The sequence below is a fragment of the Balaenoptera musculus genome, chromosome 12 (assembly GCF_009873245.2).
Source record: "Balaenoptera musculus isolate JJ_BM4_2016_0621 chromosome 12, mBalMus1.pri.v3, whole genome shotgun sequence".
Taxonomy (NCBI): domain Eukaryota; kingdom Metazoa; phylum Chordata; class Mammalia; order Artiodactyla; family Balaenopteridae; genus Balaenoptera; species Balaenoptera musculus.
In genome coordinates, this window is record NC_045796.1 from 68,929,086 (window position 1) to 68,943,087 (window position 14,002).

The 14,002-nt window shown below is 41.6% G+C and overlaps 1 protein-coding gene across 1 annotated transcript; it reads right to left on the reverse strand.

Annotated features, from left to right (window-relative positions):
- Positions 1-6,613: 6,613 nt before the first annotated feature.
- PNRC1 (proline rich nuclear receptor coactivator 1) lies at positions 6,614-11,536 on the reverse strand. The gene is given in 8 exon segments (XM_036871930.1): positions 6,614-8,296; positions 8,299-8,365; positions 8,367-8,545; positions 8,548-8,703; positions 10,821-11,113; positions 11,116-11,218; positions 11,220-11,318; positions 11,320-11,536. Coding segments are annotated over 8 exon segments (978 nt in total). The 5' UTR covers positions 11,365-11,536; the 3' UTR covers positions 6,614-8,260.
- Positions 11,537-14,002: the final 2,466 nt, after the last annotated feature.

Sequence of the window (14,002 nt, forward strand, 5' to 3'; positions counted from 1 at the left end):
GTATCCTTTCTCTAATCTTTCAGTTCTTATTTACAATGGCTTTGGTATTTCAGTCATTGACTAGAGTTGTTCTATTATTTTAGAAGTGTTATAACCAACTAACCAGCCTAGTTGAAAGTGCAAAGAAAAAACATTTAGGAGACTCAAAGTTTACATCAAAAGATTGACTTATTTGTGCTTAATGTTACATGTAAGTGAGCTTTTGGAACTACTGGCAGATACTCAACTTCTGTGTAATGTTGGAGTGAACTAGTAAAGCAGCGTTAACTTTCCTGAATTCTGTTAACATTTTGTTGTAAAAATCTTTAATAAGAAATTAATCTTACAATGAACACCCATATACCCACTACGTAGATTCTACAGTTAAAAATTTTGCTTGTTTTAATCACATATATTTCCATCCATCTTTTCCTCAATTATTTTGAATTTAACATATAGTAAATTTTTGAAAATTGGAATGTTCATAAGTGGGCTATTCCAAGTAGCTAAACAGTGATCAAAAATCTTGGTTGAATATCTTTTGTAAACATAATTCTGTTTTCTTAGTTTTGAAATTCAGGATCTGGCTTCAAACATTAGATGATTTACAGTAACCTAAGAAACAGACACAAATGGTTAAGGAGACTGGACTGAATGCAGTGACTAGGACCCTTGGAAGGCTGATGGAAAAGGGTAATCCAATCTTTGATGTTAATCCTTTTGTTTTAAAATTTAAGAGCCCTTAGTGTCTGATCACTTGAAGAGTAAGGGCAATTTCAGCGTTGGAAGGGACGGTTGAGAGCCCTTATTATAGCAAGAAGATCCCCCAAATTGTAGATCTCTCCAAGGTTTTGGTAGGAAGAACCAAAGCCCTCTGATTCCATGTTGCCAAATAGAGTGAAATAATAAAGATCTTACTGTTTTTAAAGGTCTTAACTGTTAGGAGGCAGTTTTGAGTTCAGTTAAATCAAACATTTCCATGTTGGAAATAAAAGTCATCAAAATGTCTTCTACCTGCCATCCCCTCCTCAAGATTCTAGACTCTTTAAGAACACATTTGTAATTCCGTTTTGACAACTAATCAGGTTAATCTCTAATCTTAGAACAATGGAACTATCTGTAATAATTTAGGAGTAGCTATATATATATATGGCCAGTTTTGGAGGAGTCTGATTAGTATCTATTATCTTTACAATCATATATAAAATACCACATTTTCCTGCCACTTTATGTAGTAGACTGGGAAAAATTACTTAACTTTCCTGGATCCTTTCTTACACATGCATAAAAGTTATCATTGTATGAATGACTAGAGAAATGAAGTGTTTTCACTGTTATTGTTTAAGAATGTCATTTTGTCTTTTAAGCTATTATACATTCAAGATACATGATCTCTTCTAATTAAATAGAGCTTGAATAGAACCTGTAGCCTCCTTTGACAAATGTGCATCTGATTTTCCATGATTATCCATGTAGGTTGCTTTCTGCCAATTCTCCCGTTTTTCCCCTTCCTACCATTACTTAATTCAGAGACTGTAATTAATGCCACATCATCTATGATAAACTATTCCTCTAACAGAGGGAACTTTAAATTTGTGTCACCAGTTCTACACTAAGGAAACATTACTCTAAACCCTGCTTTAGAAAATGAATTCTAAGATCTTGACAGTGAACCCACAGTAAATGTAACACCTTCTATAAGTCTTAAATTGTAATTCACAAGTTTAAGTTTGGCAAATACAATTCCTGGGTGTTAGGAATATTACTCATACATTTTAGCATATTTAATTTAGAACTCCAAGAGAATTGCAAAGGATATGAAAAGTAACTTAATCCGAAAACTGTCAGATTAATTCAAGACAATCTAATCCAAGAGATATAAAGAAAAAGGGTTTAGTTCAACCATAAAATAGATCATCCCTAATCTTAGAACTTTATCCACCCCACCCCTTCAGAGAATCCTATCTAAAATTTTCAAGAAAGTTTCTTTCAAAGATTAATTTTTATGAGTTTTTATAAATAGCACTGCATAAAATGTACTCTCAAATTTCCTTTCAGATACAAAAACAAGTAGCTCCTGAACTACACGATTTGTGCCTACAACAATCCTGCTTCCTACACCATCTCATCTCAGCACAGACACACTTTTTCCCATTTGGAGACTTGTATCTGGGAGTCTTTGAAAGATTTATGGATAGCTCAGGGCTGGAAGAACAGGCTTGTGATTTTTAAGTGTTTTCATTCTGCAATGTCCTTCAGAATTTTAAGTATATAGAGGAAGATGATGAGACTCTCAGCCTTTCATACCCAAGTATAAGTACATATGTTTGATTCCCTCAACCTGAAGCAGATATCAACTGCATAGAGTGCATGGGATTTGGGGGCCTTCCATTCTCTAAATAAAGGATAATGTATTCAGCAATATGATGGGATGGTCATTAGAAGGGGGGAGATTTACAAAAAGATATAGAATGTTAAAAGATCAGTTTTACCCAGTGTCAAAACTTGGACTAAGGGAAGGAAACTTTGTTCCTCCTTTTCAGCAGCTGGGCCCCTGCTGTCTGAATCCAGAACTTAACATTAGAACCGTCCACTAACACAGACTTTTACAGGTCAGTAATAACTAACCACCATTTAACACTTTGAGAGGAAATACTTTCAGTTCAACAACTAATTTACTATCACAGATGAAGTTGAGGGTCCACAGGAGGCAGAAAGGATGAGGTCAAGAGTACTGGTAAAGGTGTTAAACCCAGTGAGGGAAAAAAGAATATAGGAAGACAGAAGAATATTTCAGTTCCATACTCATGTTGTAATTAGTGCTTCCGTGCACTATTACCAAAGCTGTACCTCTCGGCCTGACCTATCTTCTACTTGCTGTGTGTTTCCACGTGGATATCCTACATGCATCTTGAAGTTCAACATGCAAATCAAAATTATCTTCCTCTATAATTTCAACCCCCTCCAGAGTTCTCTAATTGCTGGTTTTATCTTCCTGATTGCTCAGTTTAAAATTTCTTTTCTTACCCTTCATTCAGTTGCTGAATTCTGAATTCTACCTCCAAAATATCTCCCAAGTAAGTCCATACCCCTGTATACCCTCTGATAATGTCCTTTAAGGCTCTTTTTTAAACCACTGAAATATCCTCAAGTGGCTTTCATGTCTCAAGCTTTCCCCTTCCAAACTGTTCTATTTCCACCAGTTTTCTTTTTGAAGCAGGAATCTCATTACCTTGCTCATAAGCCTTTGGTGACTCTGCCGTGCTTATAGAATAAAGTTGAAACTCTTCAGCATGACATTCAAAACCCTTCATGTTACTACCCCAATACACCATTCAAGACAGTGAATCTTCCTTCCCTGCACTTCTCTTAAGCTACTGGGTATTCCACATCTTTTCATAACACTGCTAAAACTTTTATCTCTGACAATGTATTCAATTCTTCTTTGCATGTCAGATACAACTGAATATTTTAAGGCCCCACTCAATGCTACTTCTAATAGGTGTCCCGATTCCCAACTATACAATCCCTCCTCACCAGCATTAGTTGCCACCTGCTGGAAGAGACAATGACTTGACTTTTGTTTTTACCTCCTCTAAAAACGTTTCTTGTAGGGTAAGCTTGTATTTCAGTTATGGCCGTCATTTCTTCCTCACCCACCTATGCTGTTAACTTTTAGCTCTGCCAATTATCCTTGTACAGCTGACCCCTGAACAACTCAGGGGTTGGGTGCACCAACCCCTTGTGGTTGAAAATATGCATATAAATTATAGTCTGACCTCTGTGTCCGTGATTCCTCCCTATCCAAGTTTCCACATCCTCCGATTCAACCAACTGTGGATCATGTAGTATTGTAGTATTTACTATTTTTTAAAAATCTGTGTGTAAGTGGACCTGCTCAGTTTGAACCTGTGTTGTTCAGGGGTCAACTATCTCCTGAACATACTTCACACTTAATCCCCCGCCACACTAAATTGTAGACATGCTGCTCAAAAATGACACAAAAGAACAGATATTTCAAACAAGGAGGGGAGGGGTGGTTGAGGCAGTTTTATCCAAGACAGGGACTCTATATTAGTTTCATTGTTAGGATTTTTATAATATGCAGAAATGTGTTATCAAACGTGCATAAATGAGCCGTTTGCTGGAATCATAAGACTGATTTGGGAGATGTCAGAACTCACCTAGGCCAACCCATTAGTAGTAATATTTACAACACGTTATTTAAAAAAGCTAAAATTGGGCTTCCCCGGTGGCGCAGTGGTTAAGAATCCGCCTGCCAATGCAGGGGACACGGGTTCGAGTCCTGGTCGGGGAAGATCCCACATGCCACGGAGCAACTAAGCCCGTGCACCACAACTACAGAGCCTGCGCTCTAGAGCCTGTCACAACTACTGAGCCCACGTGCCACAACTACGGAAGCCCGCGTGCCTAGAGCCCGTGATCCACAACAAGAGAAGCCACCGCAATGAGAAGCCAGCGCACTGCAACGAAGAGTAGCTCCCGCTCACCGCAACTAGAGAAAGCCCGCATGCAGCAACAAAGACCCAACACAGCCAAAAAATAAAAATATATAAAATAAATTTATTAAAAAAAAAAAAGCTAAAATTGGTGACTACCAATTGGGGGAATTTTGAACTATAGTCTTAATTCCTAAAATGAGGTTTCCCATCTATTTGTAAGGAAGATATTTGCATTTATGTGAGCCAGAATGAAGACTCATACAAAATGCCAGTATCAAATAGAAGTTCCTTTGCATCCTCAAACCCTTTCCCTTCTTTTCTATAACTGATTGCTTAATATCCCCACTCAAAATTTAGCTGCCTTTCATTATACCACCTCTTGAAGTCCTCCTTAATCACAAAACCAGTCTCCCACACACAAACACATGCCCTGCGTCTTTTGGTAATCTCAAACCATTTAATAATTATGGTTCTCTCCCCAAGCACCGTTTCTGGAAGAAACCAGGAATAGGGCAGAAGTCGGTGGCTTTGAGCTAGGACAGCCCTCACCTTCCCCTGACGTCTAAATGCTTTTACTTGAGGACATGCTGGGAGGTGAGGGACAAGGCACTGGAGTCTAGCTTACCCACCACACCCACAGCTCCTCATAATCCTAACTTCTCTGGCTTGGGTGGGTGCCCACCATGCCCTCCTTCCCAGGTCCATCCTGGGCCCTAGTGCTGAGGGGCAGAAGTATGGGCCTGGGGCCTGGGTTTTGTTCCTTCTCAACACCGAAAGTTGAGTCAGGGCTTTTAAAGAAGGCAGATAAAGACAAAAGCAAATACTGTGGGAGTTTTGAGATAGTTTAAAATCATGTACTACGCAAAAGAAATGCAAATGGTTTTCCCCAAGTGTAGCGTGACTGGATCCCATTCAAGTCCCACATTCGTACTAGCTTTGTATTAAAATCTGTGAAGGGAAGGGGTAATTACATAGTACTGCCTAAAAACCTGAATGCTTGTCCTGGTAAAATGTAGATTACTTGCCTAACCCATTCTAGTCTTTAAATTCAGAAACCACCCTAAAATTTGTATTTTAACTTATAAACCACCTTTAAGTTTGAAAAGGATTGCTCCTGTCAATCTGTTAATATTGTAATTTGGTCTTTTATTACCTTCCTTTCCCTTTATCTTCCTACAAGGACACTAATTACTTAGCACCAAGATTAATGCAAATAAAAGCAGCTTTCTAGTCTCACTACATCAGTGGTACGAGCTGAATAAACTCAGTATCAAATTCTACAAATTCACCTAAAAGCAACTTCAGTATAAAATACTAAACCACATACTGGTATTTGTTTTATAGGGAAGTGCCATTGCATGGAACAATTTTTTCCACTCACATACTACAGTTACAAACCTTTCACCCCTTTGCAATGGTAATTTTTTAACCAGACCGTTAGTTAAAGTTTAGTCCTGGAGCTGGTAACTGCCAACACAAAGTGTGCTCTATACACCCACAAAACAACACAAATTACAGGAACATTGGAGATGTTTCAAGACACTCCAATAGGAGAAAAATAATGGCTGAATAATTGGGCTGCACTATGATCTGAATTCCTATGTTGAAACCCAACCCCCGAGGTGACAGTACTAGGAGGTAGAGACTTGGGGAAGTGATTAGGACATGAGGGCAGGAACCCTTATAAAAGGAGCCCCAGAAAGCTCCCTCACCCCTTCTGCCATGTGCGTACACAGCAAAAGGACACCATCTATGAACCTCTAAAACTGGGATCTCACTAGACACCAAATCCACTGATGCCTTGATCTTGGACTTCCCAGCCTACAGAACTGAGAAATAAATTTGTTTATAAGCTACTTAGTGTCTAGTATTTTGTTATAGCAGCCCAAAGGGACTAAGACATGCTGCTAAATGTTTTACTTTAACACCAAAACTATTCAACTTTTAAATTTAACACCTTCTCACTAAATATCATCTGTAGTCTCTTTCAACCACTCTTCAAACTATAAAATCTATTACTTTATAATACTACCTATTTCCTTACATCATCCTTTAAAAAATTTAACCATCCTCTTTACCAGTGTGTTAACACTTCTCTTAGCTAAAAAAAAGTCTTATCTTCTACAAGGTCGAGAGTGCACTTGTATCTTAGTTTCTCTAAGTGCTTTTTTAAAATCCATCTATATATACCTATATGTAAATGAAGTTAACTTTCTCTAAATTCATTTAAGAACGAAGCATGTTACAGTCAGTGCCAAGAAAAATGATTGGTTGGGGTGTTGACAAGCTGTATAGTGACCACATCTATTAGAAATTCTCAGATTTTGAGGTGGCTATAACAAGTCATCATGCCATCCTGGCATTGCTTATTAAGTCAATAGTGATTCTAAGTAAGGTTAGGTAAGTGTCCTCCCTTCTTGTGTGAACCAAAAGATACAAGAAGTTGAGACTTAAGGCTCATTTATTTCTTCCTCAGGATGGTAGCACCTTTCTTATCTATACTACCTTATAGGATCATATATAGCCTCTGAACACCTTTACTTTTTCACATGTCTAAATATTGACCAATTACTCATTACCAATTACTTTTTCCTTTGTATTATTTGGCATAAACTTTGGCCTTGTATAATATAATGAAAAACTATATGGGGAAAATTGTGTTCTAGAATTTCTTACTGGAATAGACTTTATAGATACACTATTGAGTAGAAGTTTGAATTTTAAAGTAAAAATACATATGCTGCCATAACTTCAAGCAAGCTTGAGATTCCAAAGTCTCCATCTAATATTTTAACATCAATTATATTTGCTTTGATTCAAGTATCCCATTCAGTATCAGTATAAATTTTGCAAATCAAACAAGTGCCATTTTCTTTCATTGTAAATATGTGGTAAGTCAAATGGTATTTTATGAAAAGCTCAAAAATAAATGCATATTCTAAGCTATAAGCTAATCAGCTTTACTTTTGCCCACAACCATTTCCATTCATGAGATGGGAATTCCTCCCCTTAGAGGTAGTAGTGTTAATTACTGACTCTCCAGCTTTCAGAGGGAGGATGTACAATTAGTATAGACATTTAGCCAGCTAAAATGGAAAGTTAAAATCCATCTCCTAGTTACCACATTCAAACATGAAAAAACAATCACACACAAAGAGTCAAGACTAGTTGAAAAGGGGGGGGCCCAAATTATTATTATTTTAAAATTTGATTACAACCGATTTTGTTGGCATTAAAATTTTAAATATGAATGGATATAAACCAAAACCCAGAAATTAAGTTTGGTAAAATGGTAGAATAGGAGTTTTTCCAGTAATTACCAGATTAGAAGGCAGAAATCAATTTAGAGAAACATAAACAAACCCCATGTTTACAATGATTGTGCCACAGATTTAAACTTCAGTAGTGCATTTTAGTAAACTGTTCACATTGAGATCTTCACCTTGAGATTTGACAAGCTGTTTCTTGAAAAAAATCTCAGTACCTTGTGCAAATAAATCGGTCTTTCAGGTGCCTTAGCACACTTAAATTTCTCCATTGTATATATACAAAACACCTACCATTTGGGCAGGGCAAAATACATACTTTCATAACAAAACTATAATGTACCTCTCAAGTATGAACAATATACACATAATACATGGTATACAGTATTTACAAAATATAAAATATAATACAAGCTGTTTGTAAATTTTTACAACTCATCTTTTGCCCTTGTATATTGCAACAAGGTAATTTTCCATTTCTGTACCACTGCTTTTCAAGAGTCCAGGGATTTTGGAAAAGCTATGTTTTACATACATACTGAAATCTGAGATCTAAGTTTGAACTTTTAGGAGCGTTTTTAAGTGTACTTGCTATCAAACTCCCTATTTTGGTTGGAATTTTCAATGGTGCTTCCCATCCAGTGGCTAGGAGGCTTGGAAGAACACTAGAGAAGGTGGATCACTAAACTTTGCCCCAGCATAATTCTCCTTTTGGCTCACTTCAGTTAGAATGAGATTCTTCAAATGCTTATTTTTAATATTCTCAGTATTTTTAAAAGGCTTTTTTTCCTGCTTCTGAATTATATCAGATGAAACAGAATTCTGCCAAAAGTTATTATTTCCTTTCTTTTTGCAGAGGTGATCTGGTTAGTGGTAAGTTATATTTGCTTTTTCTGTCTGTTTATCTTTGGTTGTTCCCACAAGTGTATACCATGAACAAGCTGGCCGTGGGGGAATGGCAATTTTCTCCGATTTTCCCATCTTGATTTTACAACCTATAAAGACAAGGAACATAAAGTGAATACAGTCTCATGATAAAAATCAGTCACGAACCTCACCATATATCTAACATATTTTCTTTTAAAAAGTTCCCCTGGACTTTAGTTCACTGTCTTGATTAAATGCTTGCTGCACTTATCCCTGGAAGTCCAAATACGCACACATCTAATTTTACCACTAAAAATAGTGAGTCATCACTGTTACCAGTGCTGATTCTAACAAGTCAAAGAACCCCAAGGTAACCAAGTCCACCTTTCTATAAAGAGTAATGAGCCATATTCCAAAATGTATGACAACCCTCTTCCTAACAAAGGTCAGCGTTTTTACAGTAGGATATTTCCAAGAGAAATTTTCAAGTGCTTTTGGTTGATTAGAAAGAAAAACTATGTTAATAATACACTATTTACCTTTAGGACAGGTACTTTAAAAATTATGTCAGAATAGAAATTTGATTAGCAGAGATTGATTTTAAGTGAGGAAGTGTTTTGATAATGGTTACTAAGTACACACATTAAAAATTATCCCCCCCAGCTTGTGAAAACAAAATTTCAGAAATTTAAATACTAAAATACTTACCACTTTCTATCATCTCGTCCAGTTACACATATAATACATAGTCAGAAGAAAATGCTTTCTGCCTGCCCCCTACTTTGTTTTAAAAACTGCTTCAAGAACTTTACTGCCTTAATTCCAGTCACTTTCCTAACTCAGGTGATCCTTATAGGAAGCCATAAGATGGAAAGACAGGGTTATCTATTCGATCACTGCCCTTTCAACACTTGTAATACGGTAGGGAAGCCAGGATACAAATAGAAAGCCGGAGCACAAGGTAACATAATCCATGTCAAAAAGGGTAACTGACAACAGAGCTCCCCGGTTTTAATACCGTTCTAGAAAATAAAGGAATCTTACTAGGAAACAAGTACAAAAACTCGCTTTTACAGTATCATTAATATTACAGAAGAGCCGTGGAATTGAAAGGAACGTATACAAAATTTAAGTAATCACGGTGGACAAATTTAAGTTTTTGCAAGAGCACAGCTAGATAAGCTGCAAATCTCTCAAACCAATATTCTTTCAACAAATGTCAGTAACTTATTTTTATGATTATTATGAAGGTTTTTGAAATTCAAATCAAAATGTTTTATTTTGATACAAAGTTTACTTTAAGTTATATAGCCACTTAATACCGTTTAAGTTTTAATCAATTTTATCCTAGTCCAATAGCATCTGGGCAGCATATCGTCAATTCAACTGGGAACTCTTCTTTCGGAAACTTCATCATTCTGGACACAAGCAATAAAACTACCTTCCGCTAAGAAAGCCTGGCACAGTACACCGTGGGGATGCGCAGTAAATTCCGTTCATCTGATAGACCAGCCCAGAGAACTTATCGCTTCAAAGAGGCAACAGCTCTGACGTCGCTCCTGCCAACTTTCTAAGTTGAAAAGCACAGCTAAGTAGGTCTGCCCCGCGAGGAGCAGCGCCCCAGGTGGCCCGGCGCCCCACACCGGGCACCTCACAACTCAGCAGAAAGCCAACCGGAAGCGGGCGGCTGCCACCCCATGGCAAACCCCACACCGGCTGGCGAGAGACCGTACGCGCGTCCCGACGAGTCTTGGCGCTGCCAACGGCTGGGAAGCCGCCAGCGGGCCCGCGCCCTCGCGCTCCCAACCCCCGCCCGGCTCGCCTCCTTCATGGGCGCCGAAGCGCTCCGCACGTAGCGCGCGCTGACGTCAGCCTCCAGCGGGTCGCTTCCTTCTCCCGCTCCCCCCCACCCCCACCCCGCGCCCAGAACGCCGAAACCCCCTGGAACGCCGCCAGCCTTCTAAATCCGGGCTGTTGCTGGGGCGCAGCCGCTCCTCTCATTGGCCGGCTCCCCGGAGCCAATCAGCAGCGCCAGCGCTGGCCTCCCCTCCCCCCCCCCCCCACCAGCAAGAACAGAGCGGGCGTCACGGAAACTTCCCTCCCGAGTAAACAACCGCCCCTCAACCCTCAACCCGGCCCCTCCCTTCCCGACCCCAGAGCGCAGGGCCCCAAACCTCGCGGCCGGGCTGTGGCCGTCTAGGGGCCGGCACGCCAGCGGTCCCCCCGTCCCACTTGCGGCCCTTACCTCTCTACTGAACGAGGGTTGGCCGGGCGCCGCGGGCGGCAGCGAGCCAGGGAAAGGGCTCGCTTCCTCAGTTCGAGCTGCGGTCGCAGGAGCCGGGGCCCAGGCGGCGGCCTGGGCCTGGTCCGGGACTTGCTGCGCTCCGCCGTGGCCCGTCGCGGGGCTCCGCCCGCCCTCCAGGCTCGGCCGGTGCTGCTGGTACTGGTGGAAGCGGCTGGGAAGCTGCCCCGACGGGCTGGCCCGCACCTTCTTCTTTCGCCGCTTCTTTGGTGCTGCCCGAGGGGTGCCCCCGCCGTGGCGAGGCTGCAGTTGGGCAGAGGTGCCGGGCGCGAGGGATGAGGGGTCAGACAGGGACAGTCTCCCCCTAAGAAGTGAGGGAGGAAGAGAGTGGGGGGCAAGCCCCCGTGGGTCCGGGATCCGGGGCAAAAGCGGTGGAGCAGTAACCATCGGGAGGGCCCCGAAGTAACCGCGGGCGGAAAAACCCATGGGCGCAAGGCGGCCGGCCCAGAACAAGCGGCTCCCGCTGTGGGACAGAAACGACGGTCATAGCACTACGAGGAAAAGTGGCTCAGCAAGAGTAGAAGGAGGAGGTAAGGCCAGAAATCACAGGGCGGCGGCGGCGGCTGCTGCTAACAGAGCCCGAGAAAAGAACATACCATGGGTCGGGCGGTGGCGGCGCAGCAACAAATAGCCTGAGCCTCCGCTCCGAGTGTTGTTATCGGAAGCTCCGCCCTACCCCGCCCGCCTCTCTGAGAAAGCCCAATCAGAATGCGACAGGGAGGCCACGCCCCTCCGGCTCCGCCTCCACCGCCTGGAAGAGGCACACACAAACAACCCGCTTGCTGCAGCCCGGCACAAAGAGCGCGCACTGCGCAGGCGCTGCCATCGGGCTATTTCGGGAAGAGTCAGTCCCGCGAACAATGAAGTTACGTTTCAGTTCCACCTGCCCCACCCCCCTACCCACTCTTCTTCCTCACGCCCGCACCTCACCCTGAAGGCGGTGGTGTGATGGCTAGATCTGGGCTGAATCTTGGGGATGGGGATGGGGATGGGGATGGGGTTGGGGGCGGGAACCAGGGAGAAAGAATCGGGAAGCATCAAGGCCACTGACACCTACTCCCTCGGCCACTGACACCTACTCCCTCGGCCACTGACCTTGGGGAAGTACTTATTTCAAGCCCAACATAATAGCATTATTATTGTTTTTTTTTTAATTTTAAGATTTCAGAGTGCACGGTAGGGGTTACATTCGTCGCAGTCGGAAAGAAAACCAGTCCACACTTAAATTACATTTGATGAAGTGTTGCTCACGTTTTTTTTCATTAACTCGGGTGAGAAACGCTGCTCATTAGCCATGGTAATCGGAGTAAAAGTTAAGGGAGTGACTTACTGAAACTGGCCTCTTAACGTATAAAAAGTTGTCCATAAATCCGTAATTGCACATTGGAAATGTTACTGATTTCATACTGTGGGACTTTGGGATCACGAAACAGTGCCTGATACCGAGAAGAAAGCAAAAGAGGAGGCTTGCGTCTCAAAGGGAGAAAGTGAAACAGCTCTGCAACATACAGTGTATTTTGCTAGGTCTGTGTTGATAGAAATTCCTCATCTCCCCGCACTGCGCTCACACACAGAAAGAATTGTGGCTATTTATCAAGTACATATGTGCCACGAACTGTTCTTCACGTGAATTATCTCATTTGAAACTCGAAACAACTCTAAGGAATAGGTACTATATTTTATCCCCAGTTTACAGGAGAGAAAACGGGCTTAGGCAAAAAAGTACTTGTCAAATGTCATACAGTAAGCTAGTAGCAGAATTTGAACTCCAGGTCTGGCAAGACTAAAATTTTAACACCATCCGTACTACCTGCCACACTAGATTATAGGTTTTTAGAACACCACAATAATCTTAAACTTATTTGTATCCTACCAGCCTTTAACCAATATTCTTCAGCTTTGTGGTGCTTGATAAGTGTTTTGTGATAACAGAGTTGGACAGAGGCAATATCCAGAATAATGCTTCCCAATAACTTTATATAAACTGTTAATACTACATTCCATCATTATTGATTGCTGGACTTTATCATTTTTGCTGGATTTTACTCATTTTTGTGTTTACAACACTTAATACATAGTAAGTGCTCATGATCATTGGATGAATGGGAATCATATACTTCCGACCCTGTAAAAGCTCCACAGGCTGTAATTGAAATTGTCAGGTCTGTAAGTTGGGTTTAAGATCCATCTGAAGAGAATAGCCTGGCAAGAGTTGGTGGATGGACTTCCCTGGTGGCGCAGTAGTTAAGAATCCGCCTGCCAATGCAGGGGACACAAGTTCAAGCCCTGGTCTGGGAAGATCCCACATGCCTTGGAGCAACTAAGCCCGTGCGCCACAACTACTGAGCCTGCACTCTAGAGCCTGAGAGCCACAACTACTGAGCCCACGTGCCACAACTGAAGCCTACACGCCTAAAGCCCGTGCTCCACAACAAGCGAAGCCACCGCAGTGAGAAGCCCGCTCTCCACAACTAGAGAAAAGCCCGCGCACAGCAACGAAGACCCAACGCGGCCAAAAAAAAAAAAAGTGGGTGGAGAAGAGCAGGCAAAGATTATGGAACCTCTGGAATGAGGTAATTTGTTCTTTTGTTTTTGTAAGAGTTTCTACTTTTTCAAAGGACTTTTTCATCTGTTACCTCATTTTATTCTTACTCCAATCCTTTAAAGTAAATAGCAACATGTAAATAATATAAATGAAGCCTCTAAAGGTAAAGTAACTTGCCTAAGGGCCACAGTCCCTTAGGTCCGAGTTAGGGACTAAATCACTTGAACTCCTAATGCAGTGCTCTTTTCACCAGATCCCAAGGCCTAAGATCTGACTTTACTAGGGGGTACTATCAAACTGTCCTGAAGAATAATTTACCCTTCAGGGGGCTGCTAATTTGTAGTCAGTTCAGTGGGGCCCTTGATCAAGGACACCTATTGTTGTCTATGTGTGTGTCTTGGGTGGGTGTTGGGATTATTATGTGGTATGTAGTTTATCCTTTTGAGACCTGAAGTGTAGGCCTTGCGTAAAACCCTGGATTCTGTACTTTAAGAAAGGTAGCCTTGCAGCTGTGGCCACCTGGGTGGTAGGTGCTAAGATGGTGCCCACCACCAAGAGACTGGGAGCTGGAATGGACCAC